The 26,452-nt window shown below is 42.7% G+C and overlaps 1 protein-coding gene across 1 annotated transcript in view; it reads right to left on the reverse strand.

Annotated features, from left to right (window-relative positions):
• LOC135493190 (gamma-aminobutyric acid receptor subunit alpha-5-like) overlaps positions 1-26,452 on the reverse strand; it is a 105,539-nt gene that overhangs the window by 33,289 nt on the left and 45,798 nt on the right. The window contains exon 2 of the mRNA XM_064780252.1: positions 16,518-16,708. Within this exon, the coding sequence (XP_064636322.1) occupies positions 16,518-16,591 (74 nt within the window). The 5' untranslated portion in view covers positions 16,592-16,708. The remainder of the gene's footprint in view (positions 1-16,517; positions 16,709-26,452) is intronic.

Genomic DNA, 26,452 nt, shown 5'->3' on the forward strand with positions numbered 1-26,452 from the left:
TATAGAGAACGTTTGTTTTCCCTACTGTCTATCACTTCCATAATCAGATAATTGCGATGTTATATTTGAGATGCGACAGTCATTTTCATCTCAGTTGTAAAAAAACGGTAATGTGCACTGCATTTATCGATAGGAGCAAATTGCAAACCCTCAAGTTCTACTATTTGTTCGACATAACACTGTTACAGCCAGAAGCGAATGGTGCCCTCCTTAAGGGCTTGTCAACGTGACAGAGTCTTGTTTAATCAAGTTGTATTGATCCGCCCAACGAGATAACACGAACTCACAGAACATATTTATCCTTCAGAGTCCATGCTAAAGGCATCAGACACTTTCAAGCACCAGTCTCTGTAACGGTCTTGTTTAATCAAGGCATTGATCCGTCTAACTAGCCATCACCTCTCCGACATCTTCCTAATCCGGCCAATGTCAACGCGACTGACACAAGGGCTTCATTCCAGCCAATTACGGGGACGAAATCAGTTTAAGTCCTTGATTGGCATGACAAGGGCTAATGGTTTTGCTGGCACGGTTTCAATAGACAGCTATTTATATTCTTCATCACCGTATTAAAAAAAGTAAGGTCTCGTCTTCTTAAATGGAAGGCGACAATGTCTGCAAATATTTGAGCAGTAGAAGTGTTTCAGCGTTACCCCAGCGCTGAACGACGCCTAATTTTAGCTGCCCTTCGAATCGTCTTCTATTTCAGTTTGATCCAAGCAGTGGATAGCAATACATCGGACTAAATCGAAATAACCATGCAAACCCCTCACTTCCTTCGGACATACCCTGTCATTGTTCGCTTCTCCCCGGGACACGAGCTCCTACTTCGTGGTAGCCAGCGGTTTCAACCACCAGGCTATGAGGCTTCTCGATATCAATTCCACGAGTGTCAACTATCTTCAACTACTCTTACATGTATCTTCCTCTCCATTAGGAGAAAAAAGAAAGTAGCTTTGTCTGACGAGAATCCGCAACTACAGCTTGATACAGATTAACAAACTTTTGCAAAGGAAGCACAGCTTGTTCTCTTTGCAAAGAAGATATAAAAATTGAATAGCTGATATTTTTAAAGTGAACGTCCAACGTGTGTTAAGCAGTCATTCTAGGAGCCAGAACAAAGGAATGCTAGGTTTTTCATTATTACTCGTTTGGTCGAAGTCATGCAGACTAGCCACACCTGGGTTCCAACACAATCATGAGGTGTTTTTCCAATGCTATTCTGATTCCATTCAGCCTCTCTTCTGCTTTGAGTTCTTTCAGTTACAGATGTTGCGTGGTTCAGTAGCTCAAGTCACACTGCTCGTGGTCAAGAGGTCCTCAACCCAGGTGCACACATGGGTACCGTGGTAGGGAATTCTCTGATTGAATCGCCGATTGAGCAGCTCATCTGATTCTGGATATCGCTCGCGGTTAAAGTGTCAAGTGACACTCATCTCTATCATTGGTCGTTGTCGGACTATAAACCGCCGAACATTAACCGTGGCAAATTTTAACATCATTCATCTCAGTCTCCTGATGAATATGGTTATGGCGTAGTCACTGAATGTTCAAAATGTTGAATCTGTCTCTGCCACACAGACATCGCTAACCAATCCTCACGCATCTTCTCTGCACTGGGAAGTGTATCCCAGAAACTAACAACATTGTGCACCAGCTTTGATTGTCTTCAGTGAAATATTAGAGCGGTTACACGAGTTACAGGCATCCCTCCGATTTCTTTATCCCAGCCTCTTAAGAAACCTGAAGATGGCGATGAAAATTGACTCCCCGTTGATTTTTTAATTGCAACTATCGGCAATGACGAGTTGTGCTGATGATATCAAATAGCTGGAAGACATGTCCATCATCAGATCATTATGAGCACTGGGTGATATTTTACTGAAACCTGAACCCTTCTCTATTGGTTAAGTCTGTTTGGATTTCGAGGTAGAAGTTATATGCGTTGTCCATAAGGTCATGCATGTTTGCATACACCGATCTGTACTCGGTGGTATGGGATATCTGATAGCTGCTGGGCCCCAGATGGCCACAAACATGGCCGCCACCGATCTATACTCGGTGGTATGGGATATCTGATAGCTGATGGGCCCCAGATGGCCACAAACATGGCCGCCACCGATCTGTACTCGGTGGTATGGGATATCTGATAGCTGCTGGGCCCCAGATGGCCACAAACATGGCCGCCACCGATCTGTACTCGGTGGTATGGGATATCTGATAGCTGCTGGGCCACAAACATGGCCGCCACCGATCTATACTCGGTGGTATGGGATATCTGATAGCTGCTGGGCCACAAACATGGCCGCCACCGATCTGTACTCGGTGGTATGGGATATCTGATAGCTGCTGGGCCCCAGATGGCCACAAACATGGCCGCAGTGTATGCTGTTTTTATAGCAATTGAAAGGTTTAATGGTTTTGTATCATGTTACAACAAGATGTGTCATCGTAGTAATTCCACCAAAGAGAGTCAAGTGATGACACGTTAATCAATTCGGGCAGGACTTGATGACACCACGGGACTCCGCTGCGAAACCTGCCCGGGTGGACATTAACCCGATATCATGTCAGATCCTCCTCGCATAAGACATCTGTTGACAAATCTGACTTTGATGGTAATCAATCTGACAGAAGCCAACACGGTGCATGATTCTATAGATTAATCGGCTACTGATCTTCAGTGGGCAAACACTCGTTTCTTGCACGCACTCTCATTATTCCCCCATTCCCTTCCCGTAAATATGTAAAGTGTCGCACATGCTCATGATATCTCGCCTCTCAACAACTCATTAATGTAAAAGCAAGCGGGTAGAGATATTAAATAAACAGGTTCAGAACTCCGTAAAGCCCTTGGGCGAATTGTATCCCTCGACAGTCAAGCTGGAGTCATTAAACCGCACACTAAATCAAGTTCGATGTATTATTAATGATAGCATTTTCGTGCAAGTTTCAAGTTTTACTGCCAAGTGGGACTCATTTAGCCCCTTAAATAAACGCTTTCAGCTCTGCGTTGAATAGTCATCAAATGGTGTGAAAGCTATCAATTTTACCACAATCAATTTGCGATTTTGTTATTATTTTGTAATTCATATATGCGACACTGTAGGAGAGTGGCCGCTGTTACTATTCAAGAAGGAGTTGACTTCTCGAAGATTAACTTACCATTACCAATGCTATGTCTTGACTGGTACTAACCTAAACACTTCCTACCACGAAGACAACGGTCGCACAATCAGACAACTGCAACCATACCCAAAACGGGTGGAACTCTGAAACAATCACGAGTGTATACAAATCCTGTCCGTGCCTTTGTTATGTCTGTGGCAGTTAATCCATCGTCTTTACCACCCAGAGTCGTTTGTACTAATTGCCCCATTGCAAGGAGTCAATTAGATTAAGACAAAGTAGAGTCAGCAATGAAGTAGATGGTCAATAATCAGATATTCTCAGATTGTTAGATGGCCGAGGCAGCTTACTGGGAGTCCGGCTCCATCAGCAAGCTATGTAATGAAGAATCTGTCAAAGTCCTGATACCCGACTGGCTAAACGAGTGATTGAGGCAGATTGCCGACAAGCCAGTAGGCCACTGGCATCTATATCTCTCTTATTTCTGCTCATTAATGCCACTTTATTTGTCTACCTGTCTCTGGTTTCAGTCATTGGCTTCTATATGATGGCCAACCACTCTGGTCTCAACAGAAGCATTGAGATATAGTGGAATCCCGGTAACACGACCACCCATGGGACCGAGATTGAATGGTCGCGTTACCGGGGTGGTCGCGTTAGTGAAATTGAAAATCCGGGGACAAAATGCATGATTAGGTTTTCCCACCAAAATTGTTGAACTTATTCATAAGTAAAAATTTTGAAAAATTTTCAAAGTCAAAAAATTTTGGGACTGATGATTTTGGGTCATTTGGAGCAGTAAAAAAAACAGTGACATTTTATTTGTACTTAGAAATTTTTCAGGGTTGGGGTAAGGGTTAGAAGAAAAAAAAGTCGAAATTTTGAAAAAATTTCAAAGTCAAAAAAGTTTTGGGACTGATGATGTTGGTTCATTTTGAGGAGAAAAAAAAAACCAAGGAAAAATAAATTTGGAATTTTTTCATCTTTCGTCTGTTCAAAATTTTGAAAAATTTTCAAAGTCAAAAAAGTTTTGGGACTAATGATGTTGGTTCATTTTGAGAAAATCGAAAATCCTTGAAAAACCTTACTTTACAATGATCCGCCGACCTTCATAAATAGCTCTTTCTGTAATTTATTTATGTGGAACATGTTGTAGAAAACACGGTCCTGCTGGAGCCATTGAATGAAAGACCAACACATCCTTCGTTGTCCATTCAGAGACATGGCTGGATAACGGTGTAGCTACGCTGGAAGCCAGTTCTGAATGAAAAGCCCCCAACATATCACATGCCCTTTATCAGACGGGTGGATAACTGAGCGAGACGAGAATGATAATGCATCTTCCGAGCTCGTCGACCGCTTGGTCTGTTCCTGATGGCTTTGGCAGCCACATCAATCTTTCAAAGTATCTTCTGAGACAAGGGACAGCATTAATGCTCGCTGTATACGGTGATACGGCCATGTTAGGGAACGGGGGGGGGGGTGTGGATCGGTCATTCACACCTAGTCTAAAAATGCAGGGTTTGGTAGCGGATTCATCATTGCCAACAGTTTCAATGGTGCGTCTATAATTGTGCCAAATTGTTTTAAATGATGTTTATGCTGTAATTCCAAATAGTTTTCTCACCTATTTTTACACGACCCCCTACCACAAACAAACACAGCTGCTTCACATCACTGGGCGATTTAAAAGAAATAACGTTCCTCATTACGCGCGAAATCACTTCAGTGCAGAACATCTTCAACTCTCCCTAGTTCCTAGCTGGGAGTTTATCACTTGTATCATCGCGTTGAAAGCTTCGAGTAAATTGGGCCCGGAGGACCATGCAGTGGTGAAGTAGAAGTTCTTTTATTGAAAGTGCGTGGAGTGCACATTCAAAACGAATTAGGTTTGATCATTTCCTAACCTTTCCATTTTCGCTGCTAGTCTTGGTCGTTTTTCTAATAAATGTACATGTGTAATACAATGTACAATAAACAGCAATAGCTGCCGAGAGTATTCAAAGACCGCGCAATTGAGGCGGCATGTTTTTAGTCCATCTGAAATCTCCAGCCTGCACTGACAGATAATGGGCCAACTGGGGATCAAGTCCATCGGGCGAACCAGACAGATTATCATTAATATCAATGTAACGGCAAAATAGTTCTTCAGATGACTATCTAGTCAGCTCTTAATGTTCTTGCTTGTTTTTGTAACTTTCTTGGCAAGAGCCAGACGTTTATATCCCTCAGTGATTTACTTAGATGGGAAAATAATACAAAACCAAAGGCTATTTAAACCATAATAGACCAAAGCCTTTATCTTATTCTTTCTAGCAAAAAAAACAACAACTACAGTAGCAGTATTACTGTCGTAATTACAAAATGTTGTGATGCCGAGTTTTCTTTTTTCTTCTTTTATATTTCGCCTGTTTTACTCGAATTTGCGGCCGCAGATTATGTGATTCTGTTTGGGTTGCGATGAGTATACGCACTTCATGGAGAAAGTATTTTATGATATCTCCTATAATCATCATCATCGTCATTTATGTTCGAAGGTAGCATTTACAAGTGAATTAATCGCAATATGCATTATTGATGAAGGAATAAGGATCGAAACGTGGAGATGTTATCTAACTCAGCATCTGCCAAAATTCCGCTCCACTCCACTTGAAATCGATGCTGAAACTGAATGAATCTGAGCTGCGCAAATCTTTCAACTACAAAAGTAATGAATTTCAAAACTCCATCGTTCGCGGGCTAATGTAACAGCTGATTGGTTGAAATTCAAACTGTACGTTACTAGGCATATTCACAACAGCCGAATGGTTAAACAAACTCCACGGTGAGTCTGTTGACTCTGTAACTAAGCATGTAAGGTTATAGGATGTGAATTTCATCATTAGGGACCTCAATAGTGTTTTTATCTTATATCTATCTGGTGGTGTTGTTGTAAATGGTACACTTATGGACTTTATTCTAAAACTGGGTCTCTAACTAATTACAGCTGCCTTCATGTTTAAGCGAGGCAAGACAGGTTTTAATACCCCTGATGGGTTACTGATTCACTATGGTCCTTAATTTTCAGTGAATCTTATAACAAACCAGACTCTACTGAGAGGACCCTCAGGACCCCAACCTTGACTCTACTGAGAGGACCCTCAGGACCCCTTCACATTTAAGCGAGGCAAGACAGGTTTTAATACCCCAGATGGGTTACTGATTCACTATGGTCCTTAATTTTCAGTGAATCTTATAACAAACCAGACTCTACTGAGAGGACCCTCAGGACCCCAACCTTGAAAAAAAAAATGTTCACTGTTTTTTTGTTTTCTGCTCCAAATGAACCAAATTCATCAGTCCCAAAACTGTTTTGACTTTGAAAATCTTTCAAAATTTTGACTTTTTTCTTCTAACCCTTACTTTCTAATATCACGTGCACTTTTTACAAATATCAGTCTTGTATTATGCAGAATATGTCTTATCTATTTCGTGCATTATCTGTGTCATTGATGTATTTAATTTGTATATACTTCTCCATTGCTGAAGAATATCATACACATGACACTTCCACTTGACCATGAATGTGTCCATGTTCATATAAAACAGCCATGGATGTAATGTGTCAGTTTGAGACTATCTTGACCACTCAAGGAAGTCACAAAGGGAAGCTTCACCGCCAAGAGACTGCATTGATATCAGGGAGAGGTATGAGAAACAGGTAGTTGGGACTACTACCATTCAAACATGTTGTCAATATTGTCAACTTGTCTGAATAGTTCACAATCTATCGTCGAATACGAATAAAAGGAACCAGAATATCTCAACGTGTGATGTAGTGCGCAGTCCTTCTATGCCTCCAATTTAAAGCAACTCTACCCGCCTTGGGAACTACTTCAATTCAAGACCTGAAGATTTTCGGTCAGTAATTGACGCGCAAGTCCCCGTCTCCCTTTTATAGCGTTAGAAAGATTTTCCGATACCCACTCAGCGTGCGGCGTCTCACTGAAAGTAGTATTATGACTGTTATCGATGTTTTCTTGCTTCTATCAAATTCGCGACAACTTGTTGGAAACTTGATTACCCCGGCTTCAAGTAGACTCAGCACTTGTACTATTGCACGATGCAGCTTCTTTTCGTCAGTTCACGTACGTTAGATTTGCTAATTCGAAAATTTAGCATTGAGCTATAATAGTTGTCATGATTGAGCAGCTGGATCCAGACATCATGCCTATGTTCCAAGTTCGAACCCGCTCGCGGAATACTTTTCATTTTTTCTTTACACGAAGAAGATCGTCTCTGTGACCTGTCTCGTCAATGAACCTGTTGTTTGTGTAGTCAAGTGAGACCAGTCGCTGGGTGTCTATCATGTTTCAAGGGCAGTTTGTCGTTTGGTGGTCGGGCGTTTGTGTTTTCTAACTTGGCCGTTAAGGTTTTTATGTATGCATGTCAGCTTTAATATTCAAATTGTCACAATCAGCTGACAGATGGCTGTGCTGATTTGAATGAGCAAAAAACCCGAATATGGAATTCTCGCTGCGACGACCACGCCTGAGGAACCAGGCCTTAAGGGTTAGTCATAACCGAATGGGACACCTTGTGTTCTCATATTCCCCCATTAAATGTGTACAGGAAGCTTAAATGAGAAAAATCATTTCCTTTTCATATGAACATCGTGGACATAGGCGTTTCTGCAAATACTGATTGAAACCATTCATCATAGTGCCGAGTTTCCGAATAAAACAAGCCTCTACACTGAAGAGTGAAATCCGCGGACGCTGACCGGATGAGACGGAATACTTTACAAACAAAGGACAGAGAGACAGATAAAACACAACCAGCCATCACTCTAGCTCTCTGTTTGCTCATCGACAACACTATTTCCTGTTTGCCAAGTGGTATTAGATTTTTGCGGGTTTTTTTGCATCATGTTTTTATGTCCATATAATTGATTTTCAAACATTGCCCAATGAGTGTAACTCAAAAGGGTCGATACGTAATCGACAAGGAGTTTATATCCTCGCTGAGTTTCAGAGTTGCTAGAGTCATCAGTTGTCGATTGGTTTTAAATTCTCATACTGCATCAACACCAAGTAATCTAGTTTGCTATCCTGTCGTGCTTAAACTAACAAGCCTGTCTGATTCATGTGGTGTTCTCAGTTGCAGGACTCGTGTTAAAGCAGTAGTATCGGCGTGGCTCTAAGGGACTCTATCAGGCTCAATCATCTAACCTAGCGTGCTCTCTTGGCCACACATTTTACAGTACTCAATTCCAAAAATCACCTCTGACCTCATACCCAAGATTCTACATGGTCAACAGATTATTTCGTTTTGAAAGTTTGAGAAGTTTTTGGACAAAGTCAAAATGACTGAGTGCGATAGCTTATGCGGGTCGCACATCACCAAGAGGTTGATGGGTAGTCACACTGTGATAGCCCGGTAGTGTCATAGCTTGACATCACCAAGAGGTTGATGGGTAGTCACACTGTGATAGCCCGGTAGTGTCATAGCCAGGAGGATCAAGATTGACATCACCAAGAGGTTGATGGGTAGTCACACTGTGATAGCCCGGTAGTGTCATAGCCAGGAGGATCAAGATTGCCGCTTACTATAACCTTTTATCTTTGTTGCCTTGACTCAATGCATTTTCCATGGAGAGTTAGCCACCTCATTTACAAGCCAGTCACGCCCCAACCTCAGCCCTTTATTACAAATTCATGACTTGCAAACGCTATTGACCTGATACAACAAGATATGGACAAGGCTGCAACATGCTACAAAGAGGGGGATACTGCCTAATACGCTGGCAGGATGAGAGAATCCGTGCATCCACATGATTGCAGCAAAGATTCTGGGTGTAAAAGGGCCAATTCTTCATCGAGCCCAATCGAAACAATAAACCAACATTATCATTTAATAAAAAGAAGCGATCGATCGTGTTTATGCTGATTACAATGTGTTTTCTCAGGCGAAGAAATGTTATTTTTTCTCATCGATTGAATGATGTAATAAAATCTGTTCGATTTCCATTGGGCCAAATTAGCTTAACCCGAGTGATTAAGCTGTCATGGTCATTACCAGAAATAGTTAATTCATGAGCTGACGGAGTCATTCCCCAATGCACAAAATCATCAAATCATAACACGACAAATTTCCATTTCAGTACTGTCAACTTCACAAAGCATTTAGTAATTTTTTTACTACAATTGACACATTCTCCCCGCCGGACCAACAGCCTCTAATCCTGGTCACGGCACCATGCGTATACTAGTATACAGGACAGTCACACTTGCAGGCGAACACTATGAATGCCAGTTGACAAGTGATTTTATTGGTTTACAATAGTACACAGTCAGATTACACGTCCGAAATCCATAACACAACAAATTACCATCTGTCGATTTCATAAAGGAGAGGTGAATTATTGATTTCAATTGATACAGAAGGGAACTAACCCTTATGGTATTTGCTGACCTGGATGTAAGAGTACAGTGGCTTAGAAACAAAACAAAACGTCACATGTGGTCACAAATGCAAGAGGCCTCCAAGCCTCTATAAAACCCGCCAGAAAAGTCATAAAAACAGTTTATTGGCTTTTGTAACCAAAGACCGAACATCTTTGATAAATACCATCAGGACATTGGCGCTGCGGTTCCGGAATCTCGAAACCTTTGGTTTCAGGCACCTGCTTCTAACAGCTTTTTAGATATTACCAGAGTTTATCCTTGGTCGCGATATTGGATACATTCACGTTCCACAATTATGGCAGATTTGTTGTAGCAATTCTCCCTCCGATTAACAGCACGTGTCTTGTGAGCGGATAATCAGCCTTTTCAGGTTGATAAATCAAACTGATATATAAGGGTTCGCCATTGACATGTGTCTTGTGAGCGGATAATCAGCCTTTTCAGGTTGATAAATCAAACTGATATATAAGGGTTCGCCATAGACATGTGTCTTGTGAGCGGATAATCAGCCTTTTCAGGTTGATAAATCAAACTGATATATAAGGGTTCGCCATAGACATGTGTCTTGTGAGCGGATAATCAGCCTTTTCAGGTTGATAAATCAAACTGATATATAAGGGTTCGCCATTGACATGTGTCTTGTGAGCGGATAATCAGCCTTTTCAGGTTGATAAATCAAACTGATATATAAGGGTTCGCCATAGACATGCTCGAAAAATCATTAAAAGACATGTAGACTATTGCTTATTTTTCTTTGATCTTTCGACCAAAGTCATAAAAGTTGCACGGTCATCAGTGGTATGGTCTGGTACTATGAACAAACCTATGATCTATGAAGCTCTTGCTTCAAGACATTTATTTCAGATACCTCAAGCGCTTCCCTGTTCTCAGAGGAATTCCCTTGGGGGTCGCATAAATACGCTAGAGATTTGGAGGTCTCACTCAACATGATAACCAATTGGTCGTTTCCCTGATGGTAACTCTATAATGTTTTCTTCTGATGCGCCAAGCACCATTCCGAGCGTAGTATCTAACAGCTTCGGACCCCGCAATTATTTGCCTTCTGTCCATGTCCCTTAGGAAAGCATGAAGGACGTAGTCTGATTGTATACGAGCAGAATATGACATGAACAGCTGAGATAGATCAGCGTGTAAACTGATAATTGCAATCATGCTTTTACCTCAAGCTTGACATAACGAACGTATGTAATACATCACTCAAATAAGATACTTTTACTTGAGAGCAAAACAGTTGAATCCTTCTGTCAGCCACCCTGGGGAAAGACTGCTGATCCTGCTATTAATAGTTTATTTCACCTGGCACCTTTACTTCTATTTCTCTCAAATTGATACCAGATATCAAATAAAGTTTTCCAGAGCCTGTACGATGCTGAACTAATGGCGATTATCACGAACACGAATGAAGCAAGCTTCTCCACCACGCCAGCAACAAACCTTATTTCAATTCACGTTACGTACGACTCCACTCCAACACAGATTTGATTACACACTGATGTATGTATGGTGCATCCAATTACTGTCGAAAGCAACAAGTGTCTGAAGATGATTTCTTGAGTTGTATGTTTTCTTGCAATGATAGCGAGGAGCAGGCTTTGATAACACATGAACTGTTCATGAGAAACACCATGCCTAGATTTTGAAGCCTCAAACACTGATGCGAATCAATATGTTGTACGTGTGGCTGATGAGCCAATAGTTGCAAGTTATTTACAGTACGAATGAGGTAGGCCTATCCCTCTGTAAAGATTAGGCATGAGTTGCTGGGGAAAACCTGACATGACCACTTGGTCTAAAAGTAAATATATCGTACTTGGTTGGCCAAACCAAACGCGACATGCTTATGTAAATCAATCAGATATTAACCTACCCATATATATTAGTGTCAGACGACTTGATATTGAATCACATGAAGCTTTTCAACGTTGATCGCGAGGCCTGGCCATTGACCGATGTGAGCATACACTAATGGTCCATAAAACCTGGGGTTTATCATATACTGCACGAAGTTATATATATTGAGACTTTGAATTCAATACGCCTCCACTTGAGTCTAAAGTTTAAGTTATGATATTACAACAAAATCCGAGATTTATTAAATTCTATTATGCAAAAGTTAGTTAATTTGGTGAAATGTCCTAGTACGATATACCAACGTTATCAGGCATAGAAATGGGATACCATTCTGTATGCACAATCTGCAATGACACAGTGATTTAGACATAAATATGATATAAGGCACGCTTCAGCGATCTATGACTTTCCCAGATAAACCCGAATTATTGCAGTATTGGCATTTAGAGGCTAAGAAAAAGTAATGCGGCATTTTCGTGATTGATTTCGAAACATAGCATGACTTGTGAGTAGGTTCTTCATGCAGTAATCAAATGCATGCGCTCTCGGGGCAACTGCATACCATATTTATCGACGAGAGTTCTTTATTTGTTTTGGCATGTTTGTCTGGCTCTTGCTGGTGAACAACATCAGTCTTATGAGCACTGAAAATTTTTTTACGAATAGAAGTTCTGTTCGGGCGAATAACGAGGATTGTATTGGCATGTAGCATCGATCGTGAAACGAGCAAAGTCCCGCAGATTTAGTTATTAGGACACTATCTGCCAAATACGTAACGACTTGTGTGGGGTTCTCAACCTCTTTTGACAATCCAAACATTGTAAATTTCAGACTGCCTACTTAATGACAAAGCCTGTGCCAATAGTTAGACACCGACTAAATGGTCGCATCAATAATGTATAGGTAACTGGTTCCGAAAAGAATATTCTTGTAATAGTGTTCACTCCTTTTATAAATATTGCAATAGCCATTACTATATAACAATTCAAACACGAGATGGAGGAACTTTGCCAAGCTGTAGCTCGAAATGGCAACTAGCCGCATCGCACAGTAGCGAATCGAATCCTATCAACCAGTATTTGGACAGAATCGCCCCACGCGGGCTGTCACTTCTGAGTTCAATGGGAATTATAAAGTGTAATGATTTTGTGTTGATGACAAGTCATTTGGACTTAACGTGTTACTTTATCATAAAAACCTCCAGGTATTTTTCATTTTCCCGTAAAACCTCGACAGAGTTTGTTGGTCAACAAAAACTCTGTATAGAGGATTTCGAAAACACGTTTTTTAAGGGGCTAATAATCTTTTATAATGTGTATCGGCTACTTCGAATCACTATCCCGAAGCCAATTACGTTGTTTATCTACCATAGATGAGAATACCTTATGAAATTTTTCCCGAGGAGTCTAAGTTCCAAGCGGCGGCATTTTGCGACGACGACAACCATTGATCTGTTCGCTTAATATACGATTAATTATCAATAATTAGGCTACTATGATAAATACCAGCATTAGTATGGCATAAATACCACTGTAGGCTAGCCCTGTGACAGCATCCCATGTAATAATGCATGACTTTCAATAAAACGCTGCATAAACCATGAGCGATAGCAGTATACTCTGAGTGCCTCTCGTGTGCCGGGCTGCGGTAGGAGATCCCGATCGCCCACAAAACTGTTCATTCAATGCGATCGGAGATCACTTCAAGATACATGTAGATTCATTCTTCCTGTCAGCTACTCAGGTACAGTATCTGTATGTTGAAACAGCTGAGGTCGTCTCATGTATTTTCCATAAAATGAATGACAGTAATTTTATGAAATACACATCTAATAAGTGCTCTTATTTTGAACTCATGTATTTTGGATAAAAACAAAATTACAAATTGATGTTAGGCCACGAATTTTACAAGCTACATTAAGCTCCGATCATAATTTGAATTGAAAATTGTTCAAAACTCAATAATGGTATTGGACTCGTCTCTTGGCTCACACGGTTCCTTTTAGAAGCTGAATCGGATCCTACAGGCAAGAATCTCACAGCTCCCGTAAATCGCAACCCAGCCGCCGAATCTTGCTGAATAATCCTTGTCTGTGACACTATTTGCACTAATGAGTTGATTATCTATTAACTAAGTCAATTGCACCTTAGGCAACATGTAAACATTGAGAACAAGAATACTATAATCATCATGACAAACTACCAAAGAAATGATTATTCGCCCCTTAATCACTAGCAGGGTCACATTCACCAGATAAGAAGGAAACTGATTACACTTAAGTTGCGAACATAAACACATTTGATGTAAATAACTATGACAATTGTCTATGAAATTTGATGAACATTTCGTATTGAACAAAGGAACTTGGTTACGGCGATTATTTGTTATCTTTTCTAATATTTTCCTTAATAAGCGACATGTGATTGCTCATGCCCTGGCATAGGTAGGGTCGACTGTGGGTTAGCCTGTTATTAATATGTACAGATAGTCGTGGTCTGTTTTATACCAATGTAATGAGTTATCGGTCATCAATATGTCCACCATGTCGAGAGAATAACGAGGATTCGGAGACAGGAAATGTCGACCAATTGTTATGACCATGTCCAGGATATTGGCTGGACAGGGAGACGGCTACATACATGTATCAAACAGTTCGAGGGAAGAGGAATACTGAGTAAGAGACGATACTCTCAGTCATGAGCTGGCCTGGCCTTGCGTGGCAGGTGCTAGTAGCCAAGACATGTTTCCCAGCTGATGATTAAGTCTACGTTTTATATCACCTCTCCCTGTCTGGCTGATGTAAAGCAATTGTAGTTTCGTAACAGACTCAACCACCGGGTGTTCTGCCATTATCAGACTTATCGAAAAGATTTCGATTGGAACTTAAATGTAGAAAAGATTGGAAACCGAGATTATTCGATTCCGTAACCATCTGCGGTTCATAACCGGACAGACCAGTACCCGAGCTGTTTCTGGCCAACAATGCAATTTGCATACGGTTTCCTTTGCACTTTATCGCCCCAACCCGCAAGTAAATGAAAATCTCCTGGCAATATGTTACGTATCTATTGCAAATTCAATCGTATTACTTAAATGCTCAAGAGTTCCCTTTAGGTAGACCAGGAGGAATTTCGTTACCACCCGTGGCCCCAGACCATACAATCCTGTTTCTTGCCTCAGTCTTATCCAATATTCATACATGCACTTTCCTTCTAATTTATCACCAGGCAGGGAGAGGAGATATAAAACTAGACTTAATCAGGTGAAAAATAGGCCTGGGGTATAAGCACCTGCTACTCAAGCCCAAAGAACGAAATCAAAATTCTTATACCCAGCTGTGATACAAAATATTTACCAATATCGAGAAGTAGACTCTGAGATTGACTTTTCATATTGATTGGATTGTTCAAGTCAAAGCCCTTCCGCTCGAGATAACATAGTATTGCCGGTATTGCTGAACCTTTGGGTTCAGTGTAAGGTCTGTCGTAAGTTTTTACGTTTCCTCTGGCTAGCTTTTATCATAAGATTTTTGGCAATAAAAACAGCAGATTTTTGAAAACTTAAGAATCGGTTCTCGGCTTGAGACGTGGAATAGATTATTATTAGGCAATTGAGTACTGAGGCTAAAAGTTCAAGAAATACAACAGAGCATGTTACTTGTGCAAATGAGAAATCACCTTCTATCAGTTGTTGGCATTTAAACGCCTTCTCTATAAAAGAAGTGTAGCTATGAAAAGCCGAGGTATAGATGAGAGTCGTATACGGAAAAGCCTCAAAAGATAAAAATGCGGAGAACCGTATCTGTCATTTCCGTACTCCTTTTCAGACAACAACCCTGGAATTAATTGACTATCATTTGATTTTGGATAAAAAAACCAGCCAACATGAACCACACATTTTCCTTGCCTAATTTTTTTTCTCGAAAAGTAGGTGATTTCAAAGATTGTGATGAGCCGCAGCTTGAACTGCTATAAACCCTCCCAAAGATATCAGAATTAATGACTGAATATTGATTTTGCAAAACAAATCATGGGAGTACTTTCCATTCTAGAATACCGTGGTATTTTCAATTATTATTTCAAAAGGAAAACCCATGAGCCTCGTTCAGTTGTGAGTGAAAAGGGTCTCGATAACTAAACCAAGACCCCCAGACCCTCTTGGGTTATGAAAGATATCATGCAATACTTAAGAGGCATTTTGAAATTGGAATTTAACCCTCGGCGTCGGGTATGTTGAAATACCAAAACCCTCCCGGATGTCACGAAAATTTCATCAAAACCCTCGCCTTCGGTGCGGGATTCCCCTACCCTGATACTTTTGGCAACTCAACACAGGCCCTCCGCCTCGGGCTCAGTTCCTTTCACCACGCATTCAAGAGGTTATCCATACTCTCACCTCATTTAATTATCATACCTTTCTGCACATCGCGTGAGAATTTGACAAGTCATTGATTTGAGAGACATCATAGAGGCTCTTCAGAAAACTATTAGATTGATTGGCGAGCTGCGTGCAAAACTACAAGTGTTTATATATTGTTTCCATTTGAAAGCAACTTCGTTAGGAAGCGAGTGGTTGGGGTAAGGTTCTGTTATAAATATCAATAGAGAGTGTAAGATATCTGTCTCTGACTACATTTACTTTGTGATTGAAATTTCCTGAAGTTATCAGCGAGTTTTGATCGCGGTAGAAATCGCCAAATGTTTGTAAACTTAAATACAGTTAGGGTGTTTGTATATATATGTATGAAATACATTATATCAGCATTTGTCAATGTTGTAGGCCGAAAAAGTTTCCTTTCCGACAATGAGCATAACCTTTTGACAACTTATCATTTGCGATGAGGGAGAGGTATGATTTTGAAAATGTGCACGCCTGCTGGTCACGGTTTGACACTTCTATTGTTGCAATTGAAGTGCTTAGTATCCGCCGTTTACTTTTGACAAAGTTCAGTAGAAAAACACTTAAATCTTTTTGGAAGCATCGACAGAGATTTTCCTCTTGAAAAAAGGCTACAGGCTATTCATGTAGTTAACTTCTTTGTAATATAAAAGTACGATTTGACTTGCTTACCTTATATCCATGATGAGGAGCAGAGCATATATCCCTGAAATAACATTAATCCATATCCTGACACCCGGGAACATTGTTTGTAACTTCCACTCCTACACAACAACTTTATCCGTGACACAAATAAATCCGAGAGAAATCAGCTAATCCATGAAAATACTCCAGCGTCCGCGCGTCATGTAACCAAACACCAACTAGAAAAGTAAGAATAACACTCAGTTAGTATTTTATAACCTCCCGATATTACACGATAACTCCGATTACATAACTCGTCAACTCGTTAGGCCGGTTGCCAGACCACATTCCGTGTTTTATGAAGCAGCGAAAACCACGGCTGCAAAGGAATTCGTCCATTCTGTTCGCAGACGAAACGTTTACAACATTTGATATGATGTAGATATCATCACGCGGTATAAAGCCAAGCGTTTAAGCGAATTATTGCATCAAACGGTGGATATGCTGCTTTGTTGTCCGGTGCCATCGAGCCGACTTATGGCTTTGCTGGCGGCGGAGGCCGTGGCGTATGATATTCTTCCGAGCACGGTCGATGAGAATCACCAAGAGCTTTGTTGGCGAAATGACAACAGAATCTGGGCGATAATGTTGGTGGGCTCACTGATCCTTTAATTGATATTTTACAAACACTGAAAAAAGAGGAAAGTATTGTTGAAAACAACAACTTTCCATCTTATGAAAAAATGCTGATCACCAAATCCGTGACGGCAGATCAGAGCATAAATAAAACATAAACAAGAACCGCGTAGACATTCTTCCGAACACGTTGCTCCTGTCAATGGTAATGGTAACTGCTGTCGTTAATAATCAATCAATTCAGCAACATCGACGGCCTTGTGCATTGACAGCACTATAAATTCCCAACCGATACTGATTCTATTAGCAAGTTGTTGGCCACGTAGTCTTTATATTAACATGTCGTACAGTTTGCTTCGTTTTCGCTAGTCTGTAAAGCTGGAACAAGTTACCCTTCATGGAAGGAGAACATTACTGAACAAATGTTCATTCTTGCATTTGAAACATTTGCTCTTGCCGTTTGGGCCTGTCGATCGATGCTATCAACATTTGCCCTGGTAACCCTTTGACAATAGAACAATGGGAGTTTAGGGCGAGGTGTAGTCTTTGTTTTAAGACAAAGGGGCATATATGGGGCTGGGCCGGAATTCTTTTAACTGCGAGGTGAGGGGAAAACGTGGTTAAACTTCAAACGGCATTCGATCATAGCTTTAACTGCTGCACACAGAAGACCTGCCAAATCTCTAAAATCAGATTTTTGGGTGATGTCATCATGTCTCCAGATCTAATCTATGGTCATAGCAGCTGGACTGTCCGATTTGAGTCAACAATGGCACATAGACTTCGCTGTTTCGAGGACACTGTTGCAAAATATAAAATAAATCACGTGACGTCAATTTATCATGTGACATAAAGAGACAGCTGGTCCAAATCGTTTTAATCACGAGGCAAACATATGATTATTTTAGAGTAGCATGTCATCTGTGGTGAGGGCCCAATTGATTTCTGTCCTAAGTAGATAACCCACGATCACATGGTTGATAAATGAGACCAAGTTTACTGCGCCAGGGGTCATGAATAACACACAGTCCGGGCTTGTTGGGGCAGAACACGCTGGACATTTATCTTGTATTGGACACAAATCTGTTACGACCACATTTTATTAATATGTGGTATAGACGACAAAAATGATAAATGCGGCTGGGAATCTGAGGCTACATTCCCCATGTTCGTATCACGTCGCTACGAATTGGCGGTTCAGAATGAACATTTTTCTGATATTCATCAGTCTGCAACCAAATTACTAATATTAATCCGCAAATATACAAAGATCGTTTTGCAGAACTATGTCTAGATTGCCCATTTTATTGGAGATGAAACCTTTCTTCAACTCCCCGTCAACGCTGCACATCCAGCAAAACATCCGTCGTCCATGGGCAACGCGGCCTAGTACAAGTTTAGTGTGAAAAAAGGGTCAACCACAAACGTCGAAGTTGAAGAAACGAATTGTTATATATCACAAAATAGCTTTTTGCATGTTGAAGTAACTTTTGCAAAACGGGACGACGGCACACATCTACAGTGACCAACATAATTAGACAAGCGCTTTTTTCTCCTTATCCGATGCAACTTATAAAAATACTTCCAGTTTAAGTTATAGCGGCACTTTCCTTTACCGGATTATTAATTAACGCCCTGTACATTAACGCATGACGTAATTCATCATGACATTCTCTCCCCGGGTATTTCTTTGATACTAATTAATTTCCACCAATTTTCAACTAGTGTCGGTTCAATGAGATGACACGAAATGCGAGACACAAACATCTCAGTCTTAAATAGTGCAGTTATTGAGAATGACAGTACGGGAAATTTAAAACATTCAATGAGATCATTGAATATCTTGAACGAAAAAAAGAAAGATATATTTCACTGAATCAGTATGTTTCAGTTACTCCTTGGATCCGGGATAAGTGCAGGGAGCGCAGTATTGCACATGACTATCATTCGTTCTTTACAAAGAATCTTTTTATTCTATCCAATATCCCAAATCTCACAAGCGTCTTTCTAAACATTTCAAGTCGCAGTCTATGAGCATGCTGTTGTAAGAGGAAAGCATAACAAAACATGAGATCCATGTTCTGATAACGAAGGTAGTACCTTGAAGAATTGTAACTAACTTTCGAGATATGCAGTCATTTCAGTCGATGCATTTCGTTTCTGTTAAGAAAAGTTGTGAAAATGATTAGTCGGATATGTTACACTACACGAAACACCAAAGTGAACCAATTGGCAGCCATTGATTTCACTTTAAATCTTCATCACCTTGTCAATGTGGGAACCGGATCCCTCACGCACCTCGCACATAGGTCAGCAGGGAACTCCACACTCCTCGATCACTGTGATCTTTACTGGTTCTCTGACGGGTGGTTTGATAGTTCACCTCGCACATAGGTCAGCAGGGAACTCCACACTCCTCGATCACTGTGATCTTTACTGGTTCTCTGACGGGTGGTTTGATAGTTCACCTCGCACATAGGTCAGCAGGGAACTCCACACTCCTCGATCACTGTGATCTTTACTGGTTCTCTGACGGGTGGTTTGATAGTTCACCTCGCACATAGGCCAGCAGGGAACTCCACACTCCTCGATCACTGTGATCTTTACTGGTTCTCTGACGGGTGGTTTGATAGTTCACCTAGCACATAGGCCAGCAGGGAACTCCACACTCCTCTATCACTGTGATCTTTACTGGTTCTCTGACGGGTGGTTTGATAGTTCACCTCGCACATAGGCCAGCAGGGAACTCCACACTCCTCGATCACTGTGATCTTTACTGGTTCTCTGACGGGTGGTTTGATAGTTCACCTCGCACATAGGCCAGCAGGGAACTCCACACTCCTCGATCACTGTGATCTTTACTGGTTCTCTGACGGGTGGTTTGATAGTTCACCTCGCACATAGGCCAGCAGGCAACTCCACACTCCTCGATCACTGTGATCTTTACTGGTTCTCTGACGGGTGGTTTGATAGTTCACCTCGCACATAGGTCAGCAGGGAACTCCACACTCCTCGATCACTGTGATCTTTACTGGTTCTCTGACGGGTGGTTTGATAGTTCACCTCGCACATAGGCCAGCAGGGAACTCCACACTCCTCTATCACTGTGATCTTTACTGGTTCTCTGACGGGTGGTTTGATAGTTCACCTCGCACATAGGTCAGCAGGGAACTCCACACTCCTCGATCACTGTGATCTTTACTGGTTCTCTGACGGTTGGTTTGATAGTTCACCTCGCACATAGGCCAGCAGGGAACTCCACACTCCTCTATCACTGTGATCTTTACTGGTTCTCTGACGGGTGGTTTGATAGTTCACCTCGCACATAGGCCAGCAGGGAACTCCACACTCCTCGATCACTGTGATCTTCACTGGTTCTCTGACGGGTGGTTTGATAGTTCACCTCGCACATAGGCCAGCAGGCAACTCCACACTCCTCGATCACTGTGATCTTTACTGGTTCTCTGACGGGTGGTTTGATAGTTCACCTCGCACATAGGCCAGCAGGGAACTCCACACTCCTCGATCACTGTGATCTTTACTGGTTCTCTGACGGGTGGTTTGATAGTTCACCTCGCACATAGGTCAGCAGGGAACTCCACACTCCTCGATCACTGTGATCTTTACTGGTTCTCTGACGGGTGGTTTGATAGTTCACCTCGCACATAGGCCAGCAGGGAACTCCACACTCCTCTATCACTGTGATCTTTACTGGTTCTCTGACGGGTGGTTTGATAGTTCACCTCGCACATAGGCCAGCAGGGAACTCCACACTCCTCGATCACTGTGATCTTTACTGGTTCTCTGACGGGTGGTTTGATAGTTCTCCTCGCACATAGGCCAGCAGGGAACTCCACACTCCTCTATCACTGTGTTCTTTACTGGTTCTCTGACGGGTGGTTGATAGTTCAGTTGCATGTCTCTGCTTTGCGACTTGTCACCATTCTTCAAATGGCCTTGTCATTATCGTAAGTGATTGGAAGCCCCTTCAACTCAAATCAATTTTAAGATACCATAAAATGTCACTATTTCCCAGGTAAAATGCCTCCAATCATATCAACCCAAATCCCCGAACCTAAAAAACTCCGCTCTGGTGACAGAAAAAACCTTTACCGGTAATGAAAAAGGTTGTCATCGAAGTTAGATTTGTACCCTTGGTACTCATCCATATAGATCAATTAGCCCCGAGAGACGCCGTATCTAAATCACTCTGTCACTTCCTGCCACTGGAATACAGCGACTGGAGTAACACTATATGACGCTCAAACAAAGAGCCATAGATTTAAACTGCCTTTGAACTAAGTGTATCAATCTATGTCATTTGAAACGCTTATGATGGATGCCGTGTTGATCAGAATGAAATGAACTGTAGCAAAGAACGTCGACACCTTTTTCATGATCAGCTTTCTTCTTTGACTCCACTTTCGATCCTTACTGGATATCCCTCAGCAGAAATAGCCCTTCAATGTTTTTGGCACAACACTAATATGCTAACCGTTTTTGGTAAAATGAAAAACCAAATGATTTTTTGAGATTGTTAAAACTTCTACGGTTATTCACTTCTCTGAAAAACTTCTATTAACATGGTACATAGTGTTGGTCGAAACTAAGCTTTTTCAAAAGCTATGAAACATTTAATTCTGAGAGAGTAGAAGGCCCAAATATTCATCTGTTTGGTTCGTTTGATGATTCAATGCCGATGTTTATCATGTATTTCATTACCTGTTTAAAAACTCGCGATGAGCTCAGCTGGGAAACTGCTCTGATCAATTAAGTTTCAGCGCTAATTAAACGCATCGAATCGTGCTGATAACATCATCAGTCTTAACCCTTTCTTCCTGACTCACACCCTATGCACGATATCTTGTACTTACTTTAAAACACATGAGGACAGTTCGGTCATAGCAGTGGTGATAGATTACTTGAGGGTCAAGAACAATCCTATCTGAAGTCAGCCAGTTTAATTGTTTAATTGATCACGTTGACACGGCAAAATGAAAAAATTCTTTCCTTAGAAAACGGTTTCATTGCTCCCAACGTTACTCCCAACGTTCTTCTCATGTCTTTAATTCTATGCCTTAACAAGGAGGACATGACAATAATGAGCTCTGTGAGTGAAGCCTGGAGAGGCATGGAAAAGTCAACTTCCTCAATGGTCCTGTACGCGTAGACAATTCCTCTGTTGACAGTCAGAAAGACGAGCCTTCCCTCTTTAAATGATGTACAGACAATTGAAAAATCGAATGATGACGCGAAAATATTGACATATCAAGAGACACGGGAGTATTAAACGTCTTTTTTCTATATCAATTTGATTAGTGAGATTTGAATATATGAGGAAAATGGGTGATCTCGCAGACAATCTGAGACAAATTAAACCAATTCGAATCGAGCTGATTAATTTATCTTGATGAATCGGTTATCTGATCGGGCTATTTAAGGCCAGACATATCAAGATGGCGCCCGGTGATACTCATTCGAGAGGACAAGCGCGATACCTAATCGTTTCTGTGTGTGAAGATCCCATGTTTTGAGAAACGCTAAAACCATTTCACGGCAAAATCAATTTCTTTCTTGACAAAAAGAAGATGAAACAAAAATGCCAGGGGTTGAAGACGCAAAAACTGACTGTTGGAATGGTATGCATGTGCCTGCTGGCTCCGTGCACAACATGCTTTCTGCACTCCTGATGAGATATTCTCCTTAGGGATGCCACGTACACAACAAACATGAAAATATATCTTGGGCCATGTATCTGATAAATAATGCAAGATGAATTTAATAACATACTGCATTATTCAATAAGATGCTGTAGCTTTCCGAATGCTACTGGCAGATTATATATAGCATTGTTTTCCGAATATATGGTTTAGTCTATGCACTACTAACTAACTCACCATCCTGACGACTGCACGCTACTGCATGATGCTGTTACTTGTGGGACGAAAGAATTCGCGTACCTTTAGGCAGAACATAATGAGACATTGGGTAGTCCCACTCACTTTTCGAATGGCTAATCTGCATAATCAAGGTTATGCTGTTTACTAATTCTACAGTTTGGTCGGAGAGTCCTGTACTGATCCTGGTCATTACCCGTGTCGTACCGTACTGACCAAAGATGGCTGCTTGTATACTAGTGCTACAGTTCGACGGCTCAGTCCAGCGGGGTCGTACCGTACTGACCAAAGATGGCTGCTTGTATACTAGCGCCACAGTTCGACGGCTCAGTTCAGCGGGGTTGTAGCGTACGGACCAAAGATGGCTGCTTGTATACTAGTGCTACAGTTCGATGGCTCAGTCCAGCGGGGTCGTAGTGTACGGCCCAAAGATGGCTGCTTGTATACTAGTGCTACAGTTCGACGGCTCAGTCCAGCGGGGTTGTAGCGTACGGACCAAAGATGGCTGCTTGTATACTAGTGCTACAGTTCGATGGCTCAGTCCAGCGGGGTCGTAGCGTACGGACCAAAGATGGCTGCTTGTATACCAGTGCTACAGTTCGACGGCTCAGTCCAGCGGGGTTGTAGCGTACGGACCAAAGATCGCTGCTTGTATACAAGTGCTACAGTTCGACGGCTCAGTCCAGCGAGGTTGTAGCGTACGGACCAAAGATGGCTGCTTGTATACTAGCGCTACAGTTCGATGGCTCAGTCCAGCGGGGTCGTACCGTACTGACCAAAGATGGCTGCTTGTATACTAGTGCTACAGTTCGATGGCTCAGTCCAGCGGGGTCGTACCGTACTGACCAAAGATGGCTGCTTGTATACTAGTGCTACAGTTCGATGGCTCAGTCCAGCGGGGTCGTAGCGTACAGACCAAAGATGGCTGCTTGTATACTAATGCTACAGTTCGACGGCTCAGTCCAGCGGGGTCGTACCGTACTGACCAAAGATGGCTGCTTGTATACTAGTGCTACAGTTCGATGGCTCAGTCCAGCGGGGTCGTACCGTACTGACCAAAGATGGCTGCTTGTATACTAGTGCTACAGTTCGATGGCTCAGTCCAGCGGGGTCGTAGCGTACGGACCAAAGATGGCTGCTTGTATACTAGTGCTACAGTTCGACGGCTCAGTCCAGCGGGGTCGTACCGTACTGACCAAAGATGGCTGCTTGTATACTAGTGCTACAGTTCGATGGCTCAGTCCAGCGGGGTTGTAGCGTACGGACCAAAGACGGCTGCTTGTATACTAGTGCTACAGTTCGATGGCTCAGTCCACCAGGATTGTAGCACACTGACCAAAGATGGCTGCTTGTATACTAGTGCTACAGTTCGACGGCTCAGTCCACCGGGGTTGTAGCGCACTGACCAAAGATGGCTGCTTGTATACTAGTGCTACAGTTCGATGGCTCAGTCCAGCGGGGTCGTACCGTACTGACCAAAGATGGCTGCTTGTATACTAGTGCTACAGTTCGATGGCTCAGTCCAGCGGGGTCGTAGCGTACGGACAAAAGATGGCTGCTTGTATACTAGTGCTACAGTTCGACGGCTCAGTCCAGCGGGGTCGTACCGCACTGACCAAAGATGGCTGCTTGTATACTAGTGCTACAGTTCGATGGCTCAGTCCAGCGGGGTTGTAGCGTACGGACCAAAGATGGCTGCTTGTATACTAGTGCTACAGTTCGATGGCTCAGTCCAGCGGGGTTGTACTGTACTGACCAAAGATGGCTGCTTGTATACTAGTGCTACAGTTCGATGGCTCAGTCCAGCGGGGTTGTAGCGTACGGACCAAAGATGGCTGCTTGTATACTAGTGCTACAGTTCGACGGCTCAGTCCAGCGAGGTTGTAGCGTACGGACCAAAGATGGCTGCTTGTATACTAGTGCTACAGTTCGATGGCTCAGTCCAGCGGGGTTGTACCGTACTGACCAAAGATGGCTGCTTGTATACTAGTGCTACAGTTCGATGGCTCAGTCCAGCGGGGTTGTACTGTACTGACCAAAGATGGCTGCTTGTATACTAGTGCTACAGTTCGACGGCTCAGTCCAGCGGGGTCGTACCGTACTGACCAAAGATGGCTGCTTGTATACTAGTGCTACAGTTCGATGGCTCAGTCCAGCGGGGTTGTAGCGTACGGACCAAAGATGGCTGCTTGTATACTAGTGCTACAGTTCGATGGCTCAGTCCAGCGGGGTTGTAGCGTACGGACCAAAGATGGCTGCTTGTATACGAGTGCTACAGTTCGACGGCTCAGTCCAGCGGGGTTGTAGCGTACGGACCAAAGATGGCTGCTTGTATACTAGTGCTACAGTTCGACGGCTCAGTCCAGCGAGGTTGTAGCGTACGGACCAAAGATGGCTGCTTGTATACTAGTGCTACAGTTCGATGGCTCAGTCCAGCGGGGTTGTACCGTACTGACCAAAGATGGCTGCTTGTATACTAGTGCTACAGTTCGATGGCTCAGTCCAGCGGGGTTGTACCGTACTGACCAAAGATGGCTGCTTGTATACTAGTGCTACAGTTCGACGGCTCAGTCCAGCGGGGTCGTACCGTACTGACCAAAGATGGCTGCTTGTATACTAGTGCTACAGTTCGATGGCTCAGTCCAGCGGGGTCGTAGCGTACGGACAAAAGATGGCTGCTTGTATACTAGTGCTACAGTTCGACGGCTCAGTCCAGCGGGGTCGTACCGCACTGACCAAAGATGGCTGCTTGTATACTAGTGCTACAGTTCGATGGCTCAGTCCAGCGGGGTTGTAGCGTACGGACCAAAGATGGCTGCTTGTATACTAGTGCTACAGTTCGATGGCTCAGTCCAGCGGGGTTGTACCGTACTGACCAAAGATGGCTGCTTGTATACTAGTGCTACAGTTCGATGGCTCAGTCCAGCGGGGTTGTAGCGTACGGACCAAAGATGGCTGCTTGTATACTAGTGCTACAGTTCGACGGCTCAGTCCAGCGAGGTTGTAGCGTACGGACCAAAGATGGCTGCTTGTATACTAGTGCTACAGTTCGATGGCTCAGTCCAGCGGGGTTGTACCGTACTGACCAAAGATGGCTGCTTGTATACTAGTGCTACAGTTCGATGGCTCAGTCCAGCGGGGTTGTACTGTACTGACCAAAGATGGCTGCTTGTATACTAGTGCTACAGTTCGACGGCTCAGTCCAGCGGGGTCGTACCGTACTGACCAAAGATGGCTGCTTGTATACTAGTGCTACAGTTCGATGGCTCAGTCCAGCGGGGTTGTAGCGTACGGACCAAAGATGGCTGCTTGTATACTAGTGCTACAGTTCGATGGCTCAGTCCAGCGGGGTTGTAGCGTACGGACCAAAGATGGCTGCTTGTATACGAGTGCTACAGTTCGACGGCTCAGTCCAGCGGGGTTGTAGCGTACGGACCAAAGATGGCTGCT

This window comes from Lineus longissimus, chromosome 9 (genome assembly GCF_910592395.1).
Source record: "Lineus longissimus chromosome 9, tnLinLong1.2, whole genome shotgun sequence".
Taxonomy (NCBI): domain Eukaryota; kingdom Metazoa; phylum Nemertea; class Pilidiophora; order Heteronemertea; family Lineidae; genus Lineus; species Lineus longissimus.